The following is an 18,940-nucleotide window of genomic DNA, read 5'->3' on the forward strand; positions in this document are numbered from 1 at the left end:
CCAGAGAGTGTCCCAAGGACCCCCATCCTCTCAGATTGCCAACAAGTCCTATTCACCTGCTTTCATAAAACAAGATCCTACACCAAAGTCATGGAGTAGTTCAGCCAGATCTAAAACCAAATCTTTAGAAGCAACTCAAAATACTTTGTGAGGATTACTTTTCTAAAACACCGCATCCACCCACATTCTCACATCCACATGAACATTCATGCGCTTGTGAACAGCATATAAGTTTATCTTGAGACCACATAGATTAAAGAAGCATCAACAAAGGGCAATTAACCATTAGAGCATATGAAATAACTGTACACAAACTGGTTTAACAAACTCAAAATCATGTGTAATCATCTCCCCTTGGCTTAAAGATAAGGATTATCTAAATACTTAAAACAAAAATTGAAGGATTAAACTTTCTGGGTCCCTACAAGAAGGAACTATAAAACTGAAACTCAATTTCATCAACTTCTTAGCAGATATCATGAACATCAGCAAAATAGTAGAAACTCTAAAACAGGATGCTTTTGGCTTAAGCCCAAATTTGTTTCAAGTGAATATGTGACATTTTAATAAATCTAGTATTATGATAGACTGCTGTTGAGGGCTGGTCTGGTATCGTCTTGAACTTGTCCTAAACACTGAATTCCCACCTAAACTAATTCTTACCACAGTTAAATAGTCCAGTCTACCCTTAAACAATCACTTAAAATGTCCACTGAAAGAAGGTAGCATCTTTTCTGATGTTTCTATAACTCTTAGCTGAAATTCACCCTAATTAGTATAACATTAACTTTCTACGGTTTAAATTGTACAGCCTTAAAAACATGGTTTCTCAAGTATTCACAAGCCAGCCCTGCAACCTCAAACATCAATAAATGGTCTTTGCCTTAGAAGCTTTAGAAACAAAACTGGTCAAGTAGAAAATTACTTCATCTGCAATACAATTACCTTAATTTGTGTAAGAATCCAAAAGGATTGTAAATTTTATGCCCACTTTTTAGATGAGTCTCAGAAAAACAAAGAATGAACCATGAATCAGTATGTTTGAAATATTTCATTAAAATATAGGATGAGTCACTAAACTTTTTCAAAAGGTAAGGGTGTGGTCTGAAGCCTAACAGAAGAAAGGTTCCTTATCTTCTGCAGCACACCCTGCTAGCCAAGGAAAGTGTCCAGGCAGGCAGAGAGAGCTGGCCTGTTTCATAAGATCTTTACCAACAGGTCTATACTGTTTCTCTCTCTACAGCAGGGGCTGTCTCCCTCTGCCTGCCTTTTGTTTCTGTCATACTCAGCCTTCAACAAAAAACAAATGGGAAAAAAAAAAAGTAAAATATTGTACCACCAAACCAAACCTTACACATATTCCAGTTCACTGAGGAAACCAGGAAGTGGTCAGTAAACTGAAATTTCCTTCTTGCCTCATAACTGACCACCTCCTTATAAAACTCATTCATGCACACACTCAGACCCCTACTAATGTCCTTCACTTCAGAAAATAGTCTGGGATTTGGATAGCTCATGGAGGCTAATAGTTCCTCTACTTGCTATAATGATTTTATTGCAATTGGCTACTTTACCAACTCCTGGTTTTACTGATCTACTAAAAAAAATAGTATGAAAGTATGCACCCAAACCAGGTGCAGTGGCTCACATCTGCAAACCCAACCCTTTGGGAGGCTGAGGCAAGAGGATCACTGGAGCCCAGTAGTTAGAGACCAGCCTGGCCAACACAGTGAGAGCTTGTTTCTATTAAACTATTTTTAAGTGGGAAAAATAACGATACACCCATGTTTAGTGTGATATAATGAATGTCACAAATGTTGGAGATCTATAGAAGACACAACTTATTTGGGTAACATATTCTACTTTCCCTTTTCTTTCTTTCTTTCTTTCCTTCTCTCCCTTCTCTCTCTCTCTTCTCTCTATCTCACAGGGCATGATCTTGGCTCACTGCAACCCCTGCTTCCAGGTTCAAGCAATTCTCCTGTCAGTCTCCCAAGTAGCTGGGACTACAGGCACACGCCTCGATGGCTGGCTGATTTTCTTGTATTTTTAGTAGAGATGGATTTCACCATATTGGTCAGGCTGGTCTTGAATTTCTGACCTCAGGTGATCCACCTGCCTCGGCCTCCCAAAGTGCTGGGATTACAGGCGTGAGCCATCACACCCGGCCTACTTTCCCTTTTCATGGATGTCATTTATATATTGCAATGAAGAGAAATATTGAGACTACTTTAAAAGAAGACTACTTGTAAGAGTAACTGGTAAAAAAAAAAATCAGTATTTTAGAACTGGGAGAAATATTAAAGACCATATAGTAGATTTTAGTCCAATTTTCCTTTTTACAAATGTGAAAATTTAAGTCCTTTTGACATTCTGTTGAAAACTTATGTTTTAGGCAAAACATGCAGTACTGGCTAGAGCAACGGAGATGGGCATCAACATTAATTAAATGCCGATTATGCTTCAGGACTACGCAAAGCAGCTCGTTTTAATTCTTACAGCAACCCAGCACAGCAGCTTTTATTCACCATTGCAGAGATGGAAAAAGTAAGGCTCAGAGTGGGTGGGGAATATTCCCAAGGTCAAATGGAGCGAGGCGGTGGTGGAGCCAGGATTCAAAACAACTCTGCTTGCCGTCAGAGACTGCATTTTTTTGCACAGCATATGGATTTTTTTTTAACCCAAAGTGGGAATGAGAGAAATGCAGAAGCAGGAAATATGAGTTCTACTTCCTGCTCCCTTACACAGATTTGAGGGACCTGAGGAGAAGTTTCTTCAACTTAGCTTTAGCGTCTTCCTCTCTAAAGTGAGGGGATGGACTAGGATCTCTAACCTCTGACTGCTAAAAAAAAACAAACAAACAAACTCAAGAAAGGGACTCTAAGCAGACTTTCCTTCCACTAGCTTCTGGGTGCCCATAATACCTATTCTTTAAAAACAAGTCTGGGCACAGTGGCTCATGCCTGTAAGGACACTTTGGGAGACCCACACAGAAGCACAGCTTGAGCTCATGGGCAACATAGCGAGCCCTCATCTCCACAAAAATCTTAAAAAATTAGCCAAGCATGGTGGTGTGTGCTTATAGTCCCAGCTACTTGGGAAGCTGAGATGGGAGGATTGCCTGAGCCCAGAAGGTTTAGGCTGCAGTGAGATGAGACTGCACCACTGAAATCCAGCCTGGGTGACAGAGCGTGACTCTGTCAAATAAACAAACAAAAATTGAGCATTCCCTCTCCTATGAGCCCCTTCTGACACCTGTCTCATTAATGGAACATGATACCCACTGGGTTACCTCACAGACTTGGGCCCTCAGAAACATCGCTGTTTGGAAAGAGACTGTGAGAACTACCTGGCTTCTTCCAAACTCTGGTCCAGCCTGTTTTACAGATGAGCGAAGAGGTGAAGCTCAGGTTGTCAGTGGGTCTTCACAGAGAGGTGGCTAACTTGCTTTCTAGGTCTAATGGATGGTAACTACTACCACCTGTTTAACTGCTACTCTGCCATCTCCCTGCATTAACTCCTCCTTGCAGGAAGTCTGTAAGCCAGCAGGAACACCTTCATAAAGGCAACAATAAATGACTGATCCAGCTACCCAAAGAACACTTGTCGATGAGGGTGATACTCTCACAGTTTGTGAACCCCTTTGTAATCCAATGCATGATCTCATTTGACAATGAACTGCCTTCTGGCCTCTGTCAGGGTAGGCTCCAGTTTTTCTGAGTGTTGCCACAGTGTGGAATATGCTGAATGTAGGGTGGGGCCCTGATTCTTTCCTGACCCTCACTGAAGATGTCCACTACCCACCCCTGCCTCCATCCAGGCACTGGGCTGCTTGCTACACATGCCTCTTCCTGTTTCATTCTCATGTCTACTCTATTTTGCAGGTATAAATGGTCCCTTTTCCATCCCCCTTTTAGAGATGAGAAAACTGAAGCATGCCTACATTCATATGTCCAGGAAGAGGTGGGAGACAGCATATACTCCCAAAGTCTGCTCTCATCCCACAGCCTGATTTTCACTACTTCTACAATTAAATTTTGTTTAATAGCTAGAAAATAAAAGGGGGAGGAGTACTGATGTTTCCATCAGTGACCTTGGGTTACTTACAGTTTCGCTATCTTGCCCACACATAGTTATGCAGAGGTGGCATTACTAGGTGGGCTGCATGCAGTGGTGCTCACAGGCCACAGGCCTGAACACAAGCATTTTGGGCTCTAAGCTAGGGCCCTGGCTGAATATCAGCCAACATTTAGAATACTGATCCTGCCCTAACCTAGGAGGCAGGAAGACTGTGAAGTCTCAGCCAGAAGAGTCACCCTAGGATTGAAACCCTAAAATCTGCTTCTGCTGGGAAATACTTCCTGTGGGGCCAAGTACAGAATGCTGCTTTTTCTGAGAAAAAGCTCCCCCCTCCACCCCATGCTAGGCAAAGACCAATCAGCAAAGGTTCCCACCTGAGGGTGTTGAGAATGGCACCTGAGCCCACGTTGTGTCGTGTGTAGCCACACAGCCACTGTGATATTACTCAGGCCAGAGCTTGGGTGTTTTTAGGGACTAAAAGCGAAAATGCTCAGAGAATTCTAAAAGACTAGCTAGGGAAGAGAGATAACCAGTTATTGCAACTGTACTAGGTACTACGGCTCAAAAAGAAGAGCCATTTGACTTTTAGGAATCTGTTGGTATCACTTATTCCAGGTACTGTAAGTGGCAATGCAAGAGCAGAGCCCTGGGAGGAATCTGGGACCACAGAAAGGGGGCTATATTGGGCTCCGAGAGAGAAGACAGTCCCTGCCTACTTGGTGAGGGCTCTCTGGCATTTACTAGCGGGCTTTGAAAGTAGAAGGGAGGCTAGTACTAAGGGAAACAAAGACTGGGCTTGGAATCAAGAGGCCAGAGTTTACTCCCAATCCTGCCACTCACTAACCTCACAATCTCAGGCAAGACAGTTAGCATTCTGGGCCTCAGTTTCCTCATTTGATAAAACAAGGGGACGATCACGCCGATTGGTAGGGCCACTTGCAGGGCTGAGATTCTATGAGTCCTCTGTTTTCAGGAACAAATTCAACAGTTTCTTTGTTAATATCTTGGGTTTTCCTTTTTGTTTTTACCAAAAGCTGCCCTTAACGTCTTTTCCCCATTTGATAATATTCAAAAAGATGTCCACTTTGTCCACAAAGCCCAGTCTTTGTTTCCCTTAGTACATCTCTCTTAGTAATTTCCTGAGCATGTTTAGTTTTTTCAATCAAGTACAGTATAAAATTACCACTTCCTTTTGTTCATTCATTTTTTTCAGAGTGGAAAAAGCACTAGCAAAATATATCAAGTATAACAAAGTGGTAAATGAAAGGAATCTTAAAAACCTCAAGTTACACATGGCCATTTCCAATATTCAAATATTTGCATATCCAGGATCCATTCTGAGTTTTATAACCTGGCAAGATCCTCACTTGAGGGCAAAATGAAACTTAGGTTAACTGACTTGTTCACAGTCATAAAGCAAGTTAATAGCAAAGCCCAAATCTTTGGACTAAGATGCCTGGTAGTCTTTCCACCATCGATTGGTATCTTCCTAACCAACCTGTCTTTCTAGATTCTCTGCTACTATTTCTTGGTTTAGAAACATACACTTCACATACTGAATACTTTACTGCAACAGGACTGTGGTCAGAACTGTACTTGTTCCACTAGGCTCATCCTGCTAAGGTAAGAAAGTGATTCACCCAAAGGCATTCCATCTCCACTCACCCGGAATGGGAAATAGGAAATATGTGTTCATGTCTCGCCAAGAGTTCAAGCCAAAGAGTTCAATCACCAAGCCAATACATACTAGGAAGGCTATGGTTTGGAGACTATGAAATGATGACATTTCCCATGCATTTCAAATGTATTAGGATGTATGATTTAATTAAGTGGGACATGCACCTGGAGTCTTCTCACCTTCACAGTTGACAGCCATGAATGACCTGACCATTTGTCTCTGGAAATCTGCCTCCAAGGAGGAAAGTAAATGATTTTTTAAAATGCAAAACAGGAAGGAACTAGAGGCAGCATGGCATCAGGTTCATTTTTTCCCCCTAGCAGGTCAATATTGAGACATCACTCCTCCATTTCTACCTGAGACTTTGTTACTTTCCATAACTATTAGGGTGTGTGTGTGTTTAAATATTTCCATATTTGGTAATCAGGATGTGTGACCCCCTTTTCTCAAATATGCCCTGATGAGACATAGGAAACACCCTGTCACCTTTTCAAAATGAAACACACAAGAAGACTGTATAACCCTTCCTCTAATTAAGAGTAAGCTCTACCCATGTATTACTAGCAATTTTCCTATCACTGTAATCCCAAGTTATATCTAGAAGACAGATGGAGACCTGCTGGCCAGATTATGACAGTATTTTTTACAGATATTCTTCATTTCTATCATTATTTTATTATTATTATTTTACTATTTTTAGAGATGGGGTCTACGTTGTCTACGTTGCCCAGGCTGGACTCAAACTCTGGGGCTCAAGGGATCCTCCCACCTCAGCCTCCCAATATCTAGTATTCTTTAAGACAAGGTGCAGGTAGGAGAAATGCAAAGTGTTTAAAGGAAACAGATCTATAGGGAAAGCAGTAGCATACATTGTACACTTTGAGGGTGCTGGGGTAATGGTGAAAATGCAAAGGAAAAGGCCTAATATGTGGCCATGTCTGCTTAAGACTGGGAATAGAAAGAAGGTTTCCTACTGGGCTTTTACGAGCTCTCTGTAGCTGAGCACAGTGGCTCATGCCTGTAATCCCAGCACTTTGGGAAGCTGAGGCAGGTGGATCTCTTGAGGCCAGGAGTTCCAGACCAGCTTGATACCAAAAATACAAAAATCAGTCAGAGTGGTGGCACACACCTGTCATCCCAGCTACTCGGGAGGCTGAGGCACAAGAATTGCTTGAACCTGGGAGGTGGAGGTTGCAGTGAACAGAGATTGTGCCACTGCACTCCAGCCTGGGCAACAGAGTGACACTCTGTCTCCAGAAAAAGCTCTCTGCAATGTCAGCACCACAGACTCAGCATTGCCCTGAAGCTCTTCTGTAACTGGCTTTTATTGCTTTAATTAACCAAGGCTGGGTGGGACAGATTTACATCTGTCTCTGTAATGTTATTGTTCCCAGCTTGTGGCTAGCAGCAGCTCTTTACCTTTTGTGTTTGATACCTGTCCTGCACAATTAGCACCTTATTATAGGCTGGCCTCTCTCTAATTGCCACGTCTCAATTGAGCACTTTATTTTATTGTCTTGTTCATGCACTAGCTCAAGGTTCTGGGATCCCCTACTATAATAAATTCTACACTACTTTTAGGCAGGTGCCGTGTTTTAGGTTTCTTACCTCTTTATGCCCATAAGAACACTAGGGACTCACAGGCATGCAAACACTAACTGTCTGAAGAGTTATTAGATATTTCTTCTGAGTATGGCATATGGCTGGAATCTGGGTCTCCATGCATGCTACTCAACCCTAGTATCAGATCTATCAGCCTTCTTTGCCATTGAGGGCTCTCTCCTTAGCTACTTGGAGTTAATGTTCTACTCTGCTCATACATAACCTTTTGCCTTGTTTAAAAGGTTGGGCTACAACAGACACAGGAACTTCCCATCAGCACCACATTCCATGTTCCTCTAGAAAACTGATTCAAGGGATATGAGTTTATGCTTGAACAGACTCCTTGCTTTTGGAATTAAGGTGAACTATATAGTTCATAGGGTAGTAACCAATGCATAACAAAATCAGGACTTCCTTCACCAAATACTCTGGTGAATGAAATAAAACCTAGGGGAAGACTGTGTAAGGTGATGGTTAGGAGTGTGGGCAGGAGAGCTAGACTACCTGGTCTCAAGTCCTGGTTCTGCCATTTACCAATGATATAACCTGTGACCCTGATTAAGGCATTTAACCTCTCTGTGCCTCATTTCACAATCTGTAAAATAGGGATAAAAATACTTGCTTCATAGGGCTGTTGCAAGGACTGAATTGCTTAATCTTTATAAAGTGCTTAGAACAATGCTTGGTATACAATAAGCATTATGTAAAGTAGTGTGAAATTTAGAGTATAGAGTTTTAGAATACACAAACTTACAGATTAGTATGCCCCAATTCATTTATTCATTCAATAAATGAATCCAATAGTGATAGAAAAACAAGCTGGTTTAATAGAATACTGTGCCATCTTTGACTTCTTAATTTTTTTTGGTTACCATATGTTCTTTAATTCAATAAACTAAAAAAAAACTCGAAATTTATGGATTTTAAAGCTGTCCAATGCTCTATTACAGCAAAAATGATAAAAATGTTCTGGCAGCATTTAAGCAGAATGCTTAGTAAAGATTGTCACTTTTTTTTTTTTTTTGAGAAGGAGTTTCGCGCTTTTTGCCCAGGTTGGAGAGCAATGGCGCAATCTTGGCTCACCTCAACCTCCGCCTCCGGGGTTCAAGCAATTCTCCTGCCTCAGCCTCCTGAGTAGCTGGGATTATAGGTGCATGATGCCACCATGCCCTGCTAATTTTTTGTATTTTTAGTAGAGACGGGTTTCAGCGTGTTAGCCAGCATGGTCTTGATCTCCTGACTTCATGATCCACCCGCCTCGGCCACCCAAAGTGCTGGGATTACAGGCATGAGCCACCATGCCCTGCCAAGATTGTCATTGTTTTAGTAGACAATTTAAAAAGGAACATTCTACTGTTTACATCTCTCATACCTACTTAGCCTAATATCATTTGTAACATTATTTAGCAAATACTGCCAACCCTTCTCCAGTATGGAATTTCTATCAATTGTCAGGGGGACAGTTCAAATATATGTTGTATATTTCAAAAGACACTGGAAGATCTTGACATAAAGATGACCCCATGGTTTCTGAACTCAAGCTTTTCTTCCTCTTTGCTGATCTGTCCATTTGCTGTCACCTTTTAAATCCTCAGTCCTCTCACATATCCTAGCTTCTAAAATCCCGCTTCCAGGGTCTCTCCTTTCTGAGCAAATCTCTAGCACATCTAGAAAATACCATTTCTAACATCAGCAATCTCATGTTATCTTATCACACAGAGCTCCTCACACAGAACCGAGCTGTCCAACCACACACAAACACATCTGTGTGCCACAACAGGTGGGGCACCTGTGCCCTCATTAGGGTGGAAGCCCTTCCGGCTTCACCTGTCCCAGTTTCCCAGAAAGGCAAAGTCCAATCCTGCAAGATGTCTTCATTTTAGGTGCCCCTGTAGAGAACTATGTAGAGACATAAGAAACATCTAATGTCCAGTCTACTAAGAACTGATCATCAATTTTGGAGTTCAGTAATTTAATCATTAAGAATGTGAACAAGCACTTCCTCTCTGTAACCTCAGACGACCTCCCAATCCCACTGTGCCCACTGATGCCACCATCATAGCTTTAACCACCATGATCTATGGTTATGTTGGCCCCGGAGCCTGAACCTCTGTCCAGGGAACTTCTCTGGGCATAGTGTGTTTTACCTGCCTTGTGTTCCAAAGGTAGCACAAAGCCTATCTACAGTAGGCTCCCAATAGTTATCTGAAACTGTATTTGAAGCCATTATCTGAGAAATACCAAAGTTTTTTTTTTTTTGGCTGATCAAGCTAATTAGGGTTACTTTCACTTTTGAGAACAGGGAGGGTCCTCATAAATGGAACATCAGGAAAGTCATGAGACTCGCTTCAACTTGCCCTCGTTTCAGTTGATTCGGGTTAACTTTCTCCCATTTATCCACACGGCTCCTTTAAAACTTGCACCATACTTTTTCCACCGCGCCTAAATGAGTTCCTTTGGTGACCCCAGCTTCACCTTGCAGATATCCTCTCCGGGCATCCAATGCCTATACTCCCACTCGGCCATCGCATGGGGTTGGCTTTTTTTCGGGCAACTGCTCCCAGCTCCCAGCGATCACTTCCATCAAGCCGAGGTTTCCAGTTCCCGCTAGGAAGCGTCAGGGACGTCCGGGCACTGCGCACCCAGCTAGCGCCGGTTACCAAGCGCCTCCTCCCCCTCGTCTGTGGGACTATGCTCTGATAAGCACCCGAAGCAAGAGGTCCCAGCAAGGTACTGGGTCAGCGTTCGGTCACAGTGAGCGAGTCAGCGAGAGATATTCCTGGGTGGAGGGGTGGGGACGCCTTAGGTCTAGTGTCCCCCACTTCCAGCCCGGACCCTTCCTACCGAGAACTACCTACAGAGGGCTGCATCGCCTCTCCTCTTCAGCCTTCCTAGGGACTAGAGAAGTGGAGGGGAGAAGAGCGGGGAAACAGCCACCCCCGGGCCAATCACGACGTCCGCCCCTCCTTAGTCGGGGTCTCTCTGTCACTCACACACACACACACACACACACACACACACGAGACAAACACGAGCTCCTAGGTCAACTCCAGCTCTGAGCAACTACGCCGCAGACCTCTCCCACTGCAAGTCCCCCGGCCCGTGTGGCTCTCCTCACCCCAGCTTCTTCACCACAACCCCAGTTTCCCCTCCCAACTGACCGTGAAGCCGGAGGCAGTTCCCCAGTCCCAGGCCCCCGGTGGGGCTCCCGCCGCTGCCTTCCCCTGCAGTCCCCAACCCGGGACCCGGCCTCCGGCTGCGGCGATGGCTCCTCGGAACGAGGCGCCGCGGTTCCCTGGACTCGGCCAGACACCGGGCGGCGCGCAGGAGAATCCCATCGAGCTCCCGGCAGTGGCGGCGGCCGCGGCTGCAGGAGCGGCCGCCGCGCAGGTTGATGACGCGTGGACGCGGCGGGTGGGGCGTGGGGGAGCGGTCCAGCGGAGATGACGCGCGCAGATGACGTTTGACTCGCGGGGCAGCTCGGCAGCATGGCGTCCGTGGCGCTGAGTGAGGCAGAGAAGGTGTACATCATGCACGGCGTACAGGTAGCGACAGCAGCGGCGTTGGGTCGGCCGCGGGGTTCAGCCTGGCCCTGCGGGTCGCGGCCTGTCCTGGGTTCGCCAAGCAAGAGGCAGCCGATCTGCAGCGACTCTCCGTTTACCTGTGATTAAAGGGCTTTGCGGCCGGCGTTTGCCTTTCAGAGCTGGCAACGCGGACGTTTTTAAGACTTAGCGCATTTGCAGTTTTGCGGGTCTGTAAGATTCCGAACCCGGGCAGGAAGCGTTGGTCAGTCCTGGAGGTATTTTCTTAGTGAGAGAGCATCGCCCATGGCCATCCTTTCGGCTTTCGCGCACTTAACTGGTCCGAGCGTCAGTTTTCTTTTCTAGGAAATGGGAGTTTGGAGGTGGGCTTCTGGCCTGCCTTTCCTCACCTCGTGGTTGGGAGGCGCATGCGAGGTGAAAGCACTGCAAAATACAAATTGCCGTACAAATAAAGGGAGAAGGGTTTTTGTATGGCAGTTTGTATTTTCAAAGTGGGTTCAGCTCTCATGCGCCTCCCAACTACGAGGTGAGGAAAAGCAGGCCGGAAGCATTGGCTCAGGTCTGTAATACCAGCACTTTGGGAGGCAGAGACAGGCGGATCACTATGTCAGGAGTTCAAGACCAGCCTGGCCGCATAGTGAAACCCCCGTCTCTACTAAAAAATACAAAAATTAGCCAGGCGTGGTGGCGGACGCCTATAGTCCCCGCTACTTGGGAGGCTGAGGCAGAGATTGCAATGAGCCAAGCTCGTGCCACTGCACTCCAGCCTGGGCGACACAGTGAGACTCTGTCTCAGAAAAGAAAGAAAGAAAGAAAAGAAAATACAAATTGCCGTGCCAATAAAGGGGAAGGGTTTTTAGACAGCGGCTAGGCAGCTGGTATCATAAGTGCTGTTTCCATTTTGCCAATGGAGAACTAAGATCCCTAGGCAGCTAAAACCTAACGTCCTCTGTGCTCTATATTAACCCCCTGGTTTTGACCACTCCAGAACGAGGATTGAACGAGCTACCCCGTATCTTCCTCTGGCTCTGCCTCCACTTGTTAACCCACGGTGTGGTCCTCCTATCAGAGTTCTTCAGCCCACCCTTGGCAGAGTTCTGGTGACAGCCCCTCCTCATGCCTTTCCTCTCTCAGTAAAGTTAGTGGTCCTGGGATGTAGCCATTAGATTGAAGCGGCCAGCTATCATTAAAGTTCCACAACGTGAGTTAAGGCCATGTCCATTTAAAAATCGTGACCTGCTGTTGTTATCTTCTGGGCCCTCTATAGATGAAGAAATGCCAATATTTAGCTAACAGGTTGCATATTAAGCCTGGTTAATAAAGTAGGAACTCACAGTTGCATATTTTAGTTATAATTCAGGATTAGGAATAGTGGGATATATGTGTGTATTACTGGGGAACTTGCATGTTATTTGTGAGGGGGCATAAAAATGCCCAAAAGCAATTAGATGTGTCTTCCCTGCTATATTTTTTAATACACTTTGTTCAGTTGATTTTTATCCTCAAAGTATGCTTTTTAGGGAGACATTAAGGGTAACCATTTTTCTCTAAAATTAAAAACCTTTGGTTTTCTTTGTTACTGCAGCTTACCATGATATACTGACTCTGTCATGTGTCCTGTTTTCTCTCACATTTCATCTCTAAAAGTGGCACTGAGGCATGGATATATCTGTAACCTCAAGGTTAGCGATATCTTCCCAGCACCCTTAATTCCCATGGCAGTTCATTATCCAGCAGCAGAGTTCCACCATAGTCATAAATCCTTCTTTATTACTTTATGATGAGTTAGAAAATCATTTATATTTATAACACACCCGTTATCTGCTGGGTGCTGTCAAGGAAGAAAAGAGTATAAGCCTCATTTCTGGCCCTTGAGATGCTTAGGATCTAATTTGGGCAAAGTTAGTTAATTTTATTTACATCATATATCTAGTCTCCGGCATGTTATGTGGGAAACAGTAGGGATGCTAAAACATGGTTGTGCAATAAATGAAAGATAGGAGGGAGACAAAGAGAGTAAAAGTGAATTAAATAAAGACAAAGGTAATATAAGATCTATGCCAAGGAAGTGGTATAGTTAGTGGAGGTTGAAGAAGTTAAAGTACACCAGGGGCTGGGCATGGTGGCTCATGCCTGTAATCCCAGCACTTTGGAAGGCTGAGATGAGAGGATTGCTTGAGTCTAGGAGTTTGAGACCAGTCTGGGCAGCACAGTAAGACCCCATCTTTAAAGAAATAAAATTTATTTTTTAAAAATAAGTAAAAAAGAATTCCAGGGACTTGTAATGCTCTGAAGGCTTCCCTAAGGAGGCGGAATTGCTCCCCTAAATCCATATCAAGGATTTTCCCTCTGTATCTTCAGGACTCAGTATTCATTTATTCAACACAGAATGGAGCTGGGCTGAGGGGCTAGGAAGGAACCTGCCCTTATGTAGCTCTCATGCCAGAAGGAAGATGCAGAAATTATTAATGTACTTCGGTATTTATATATAAAATTGTACTGAGTGCTATGAAGGAAAACACAGGGACACGATCTAGACTGGGAGGTCAGAGGAGGCTTCCCTAAGGAAATAGCATTTTAACTGGGCTCTCAGCATGACCGATAATTAAGTAGGCATGAGTGTTCCGGAAGGAAGGGATGGTGAGTCTGTAAGTCCTCAGGTGGAGGACGTGTGGAGCCTAAGGGGTGGATTGGGAGAAATGGTGGAAGATCAGCTTGCAGAGGTGGCCAAAGCATGATCCTAGAGGTCTTAGAGGCTCAGTCATTCCCTCATGATGGATATTGGAAGGCAGTAATAGCCTATTGACTTGTCTGTATGGGACCCTTAAGGCCTAGCCAGTGTCCAGCACTTGGTAGGTTGTTAGCATTGAATGAGTAAGGTGAGCTTTAAAAGGGGCATGAGTTGGGTGGTGTTTTTATTTTTAAGTCAAACCTCCATCTCACCACCATGGACATATTTGGCAAATGCTCAGCTCTGTGTATCACAGAGCCATGCAGAGTAACAGGCTTCAAATTGACCTCTTCATAAGGGCTTATGATCGTTACCCAAAAATATGTCATATTTATGGAGGAGCAAAACACAATTTACACTGTCCAAATATAGGTCAGGATGCAGGTGAATGAGCCTACCATGAAATCGTCATGGATTCAGTTCTAAAATCTCCTGAACTTTTGTTTCGTTGGTTAGAGAGTGCTGGCAGTGCACCTTAAGCGGTGCCTGCCTGGACTCCTGTTGCCTGTATAGTCCTAGTCATTTTATGGTTTACTTTTCACCTTTGGTCCAATAAAGTCCATTTCAGCTTCTGATGTCCCTTTCCCTTCAGACTTTGGTTCTTTTACTATTTCAGGGAGTATTTCATCTTGTTTTGGTGATAATTAGAAGCAGTTGAAATCAACCTTATGATGTTGTGTTCAGGATTCAGTTGCTAGTAATGGTAACCAACACACTGGCTCAAGCAAAATAGTGTGGATTACAAGGCTGCAAGTGTTTCTCCAGGAATCCACGGGCACTTGAATGAACAAGGCTCTCTCTTGCTCATCTCTGCTTTTTTTCCCCCCCTTTGCTTTGTTTTGGTCTCCCCACAGATTGGTTTTCTGTTTCTTGGGCCAGTGGTAGAAAAAATATGGTTCCTTACCAGCTCTTCTGTAAAAGAGACCATTCCTTCTAGTTCCGTTCTGAACTCATGTTTCCAAGAGAAAGAAACTCTGGTTCTTTTTGGGGGTGGAGGGAAAGGATGGACAGAATAATTAGGCTAAAACATGGCCATTAGAGGATGTGTCACACTTGGGAGAAGTTAGTTTGTGAGAAGGTAGGGTGGATCATTTTAGTTTTGGGCAGAAAATGAATCCACTTCAGATAGTTCAGGAGACTTTTATGATGGGACTCTAGAGCAGTATGGGTAGGTTTCAGGGAAGCAGTAAGAGATGTTGAGGAGCCTGAAGACAAACAACTACTGGGAGTGGCTACTGCCCTTAGTCCAAAGGGGCCCGGGGAGGAAACAGTATTACCATATTTCAGTGATAGCTGGAACTGTGCAGGAAAGTTGTCTAACAGAAGTCATAGTCTTGGATAGATGCAGGCCCTATCAGAAATGTGGCACCTTGGGGGTGAGGGGCACCCTCTGATCTGGTATTTTCTATTGGGCAAATTCAATCAGAAGCCAGCAAAGGGAGTCTAGGTGATACAATTTGAGTCAACCTGGTGAACAGATCCCCTCTCCCAGGGGAGAACAGAGAATCAAAAAGGTTAGTTAAATCAGTATTTTGATGAATGATTTGATTGGTTTGTGTTAGGTTATTTTTCAGTCTTTGAAGGCTGTATCCCATTCTTATTAGGTACATATTATAATTTTTATTTCATTGAATGTTTACAACAGTTCTGAAGGTTATTATCTCTACAAACAAGGAACTGAGCTCAAGGTGATACAGTAATTGAGTGGTGGAGCTGGGATTTAAATTCAGATCTGTCTGATTGCAAAGGCCATACTTGACTCTGAGGCCACCTTCCTGCTTCAGTGAAAGTCATTGTCTTCCACTTCCTCAGTAGGAATCCAGAGATCAAGGCGGGAGAGAGCCTTTGCTTCTTCTACCTCCTTTTCTTTCTCCTTTCCTCTGAAAGCTTGTGGGAACAGGAAGGGAAGGAGAAGGTTCTAATTGACATCCTACTCCCCAGTTTTTCTAGAGCTTAAATAGTATATGGCATATGCTGCTGTATTGTTTTGGTTGCATTTTTCCCACATTTATTGTAAGTTCCTTTAGAACCCTATGTTGCATTTCTTTGTATAGCTTTTGTCTTACTAGTGAACAGTTTTCTCTGCAGAACTTGGGGCAGACTTCAGAATTTTTAGAATCTAGGATTTATTCTCTTTTCTGGCTTAATTGGCTAGATGTGTATTTTCTTCATCCATGAGAAGCCATTGCTAACTTCCCTCTTAGCGCAGGGATTCTAAAGCATTGAAGTGCATATTACTCACCTGCAAAATACCGATTCTGAGGCTTCACCAACATTCTGAATCAGACTCTCTGGGGCTGGAGCCTGAGAATGGACATTATCATAAAGTGTTGGAAAATTTGGGGGCAGTCACCAGACATTGGCCCATGGACAAACCACTGACCTGGTTCAGACCAAATTGTGATGCAAGAATCTCTGCTCTCTCCTGCTGAAGTCACATGGTTTCCTTGCCTTTGCTTGAATGAGGCTTTGGAGTCAGATTGAGCAGGCACCTTCACTATTTACAATAAGTGATTTTGCTTGCATAACTGAGCCTGCTTCCCCTTGTGTAAAATGGGGACACCTGGAGGTAGAATGGGGTTATGAGGAATGATGAGATAGGAGATGTCAAGCACTTGGCCTGTGGTCAACACAGAAAAAATGCTGGCTGCCTTTCAAGTTTATTTTTCCATCAGAAGTGTGACTTTGTCCTAAACCATCCACACTAGATACCCAACCTTCAGAGTGACCTCATTAAAGATTCAGCCTGTGGCTGTTGAGTATTAAACCTCTTTTGATTTGAAGGAATTGGGATTTTTCAGTTATCTCAAGAAAAGAGGTAGGCCAGGTACAGTGGCTCACACCTGTAATCTCAGCCCTTTGGGAGGCTGAGGTGGGAGGATCACCTGAGGCCAGGAGTTGGTGACCAGTCTGGACAACCTAGCCACACTTTATCTCAAAAAAAAAAAATTAGTCCAATATGTGATGATGTGTGTCTGTAGGCCTAGCTGCTTGGGAGGCTGAGGCTGGAGGAGATTGCAGTGAGCTATGATTGCACCCCTGTACTCCAGCCTGAGTGACAGAGAGAGGCTCTGTGTCAAAAGAAAAAAAAAAAAAAAAGAAAAGGGAGATCTGTGGCAAGAGCTGGAAAGTCCCCAGGCAGCTCTGAGGTACCACCTCTCGTGGGCTCTGTGGATTACCTCATGGCCTGTGTGGCTGTCTGACTGTCTTTATCTCTAGTGACACCTCTGCTTTTCTCTGCCAAGATTTATCCCTTCTCTCCAGCCACTTGCTGTCCAGCTTCCCTTCTTTGTAGAGTCTGCCTCTGCCCAATACCTTTACTTTTGTGTGGCCTCTCTGGGCTCCTCCATATCATGACCTGTCAGCTCCTTTTTAACTTCTTTCTTCTCTCAAGTGTTTCTCAGATCAGAGATAAGATTCCAGTGAAAGAATCAGTTTAGTCTGCTGGTATTTGATGCCAAAAAGAGCTGGTCACCCTGTGGATTATATGCCTTTGGTTCAGGGACCTACCCCTGGTCTTGGCTGTTGGAGATGGATTTTGACGTTACGTGGTATTTACAGGGCTGTAGGCACAATAAAGCTTTCCCAGTCAGCCTACTGAGTGCTGTGGCCATGATCTGGACATTAAACTGGGCCTCATGGGTTCAGACCTGGCCATGGCAGTTGATTAACCCCATCACAGGGCTCTTGGGACCCTGTGAAAGCCATTTTATTGTATGTTCTTGGCTGTGGAAGGGAGTTGTGGCTCAGCTGATGGCTTCCATTTCTTTTCTGTGGATCTAGCTTTCATCATAAGCATTGTTTAGGGGTACAGCATGGAAGAGGAAGATCAGGGCCTCAGCCTAGTTTTCAACTATGAGATTGAGCAGGCAGTATTCAGTTGCTCAATCTGGCCATGACAGAATTAGAGCTGGGTCCCAGGACTTTTGATTTTTAGCTCTCTGACCTTTCTGTTGACAGACCCATGGCACAGAAAGCCTTATGCCCAAACACTGCAGGTGCAGCCTTATGGAGCCATATCCTTTCAGAGGAATCCCTGGCTACTCAACAGGGTTAGAAAGTCAAACAAGGATCAACACCTAGTTTTTCCTATTTTTCATATTTATAGAGAAGCAAAACACAATTTACACTGTCCAAATAAAGGTCAGGATGCAGGTGCATGAGCCTAGCATGGAATCTTCATGGATTCAGTTCTGAAATCTCCTGAATTTTTTTCGTTGGTTAGAGTGCCGGCAGTGCACCTTAAGCAGTGTCTGCCTGGACTCCCGTTGCCTGTATAGTCCTAGTCATGGGCCTGAGCTTGCAAAGCTGGACCAGATGTGGCCCCTTTCCTAAGGGAGTGGGGGTCACCTTCTAGTAGGGGAAGGAATTTAGTCTCACTTCTCTAGGAATCTCTGGAGTATTAGACAAGTCAAAGCAAGGTAATGAGGGACTAACACAACCTCAGAGGACCACTTTCAGTATAACATCCTTCCAGGTATGTCAGATTGGTAGGGCCAACTTGTCAGTTTCTATTAAGAAGTAATAGGACTGGGCTTCCTGGGTGTTAGGGAAAGCAAGTCTGGACTTAGTTAAATGTCCTTACACTCTGTCACAAACAGGAGATTGAAACTTAGGTGCCTCCATTCTTATCTGTAACCTCTCTCAGGGTTGTTTTTGAGGATACAGTGAGTTAATGCATGCCCCCAGCAGCAGGGGAATGGAGCTGCTTTGGGGGGACTCCTATGTATAATACTGCAGGGCTCCCTTAAATGCTTTATGACGTTTCTGTTCTCTTGTAATTCTGTAAGGTCAGGGTTATTCCCACTTTCTAGATGAAGAAACAGGCTTAGAGCTATTGAAGTCAAGGTCACAAAACTGACATGTGACAGCAGATTTAAATATAATTTGGAAGGTGACAGTTTCCACCACACCACACCACACCAAACTGGTAGGGTTGTTGTGATCACACCCTTGATCTAGAGGCACATCAGTCTCCTCTGCTGAGAAGGAGAGGATACCACTCCATGCTGTTGACATCTCTTGAGTTTTAAAATGAAGCTTTTACTTCAGGGTGACTCTTATTTAAGTGTTCACACATGGATTAATTCGTTTGCTACTGACTGCTGCAGATAAATAAGAACTGTGGCAGGGCACCAGGCTCTGAGCTAGGTCAGGCAGATTTGGGCAAGTTCCTAAGCCTTTTATAAGGAGAACTAGATTAAAAAAAAAAAACGTTGCACTGGGTACAGTGATTCATGGGCTGGTTAGTTTGGGTTTTTTGGTTTGTTTTCCCCCTATTCTTTTAGGTGCCTTTTTTCTGTGGAA

General features: G+C 44.3%; 2 protein-coding genes across 6 annotated transcripts in view; one reads left to right on the forward strand and one right to left on the reverse strand.

The window, feature by feature from the left end:
- ZDHHC3 (zinc finger DHHC-type palmitoyltransferase 3) overlaps positions 1-10,610 on the reverse strand; it is a 62,054-nt gene extending 51,444 nt beyond the window's left edge. The window contains exon 1 of one of the 2 annotated variants that reach the window (XM_012470760.2): positions 10,522-10,610. The gene's annotated coding sequence lies outside the window, so the exon portion shown is untranslated. The remainder of the gene's footprint in view (positions 1-10,521) is intronic. The other variant, XM_012470761.2, reaches the window with a different exon arrangement.
- Positions 10,611-10,814: 204 nt separating this feature from the next.
- Positions 10,815-18,940, forward strand: part of EXOSC7 (exosome component 7) — a 36,549-nt gene continuing 28,423 nt past the window's right edge. For 3 of the 4 annotated variants that reach the window (XR_001110312.2, XR_001110314.3, XR_001110315.2), the window contains exon 1: positions 10,818-10,905. Coding sequence is in view for 1 of the 4 variants with exons in the window: in XM_012470764.2 (XP_012326187.1) it covers positions 10,849-10,905 (57 nt within the window). In the remaining 3 variants the exon portion in view is untranslated. Of the gene's footprint in view, positions 10,906-18,940 lie in introns of all 4 variants that reach the window. The other variant, XM_012470764.2, reaches the window with a different exon arrangement.

The sequence above is a fragment of the Aotus nancymaae genome, unplaced genomic scaffold (genome assembly GCF_030222135.1).
Source record: "Aotus nancymaae isolate 86718 unplaced genomic scaffold, 86718_ANA_hifiasm-v0.15.2.pri h1tg000067l, whole genome shotgun sequence".
Taxonomy (NCBI): Eukaryota; Metazoa; Chordata; class Mammalia; order Primates; family Aotidae; genus Aotus; species Aotus nancymaae.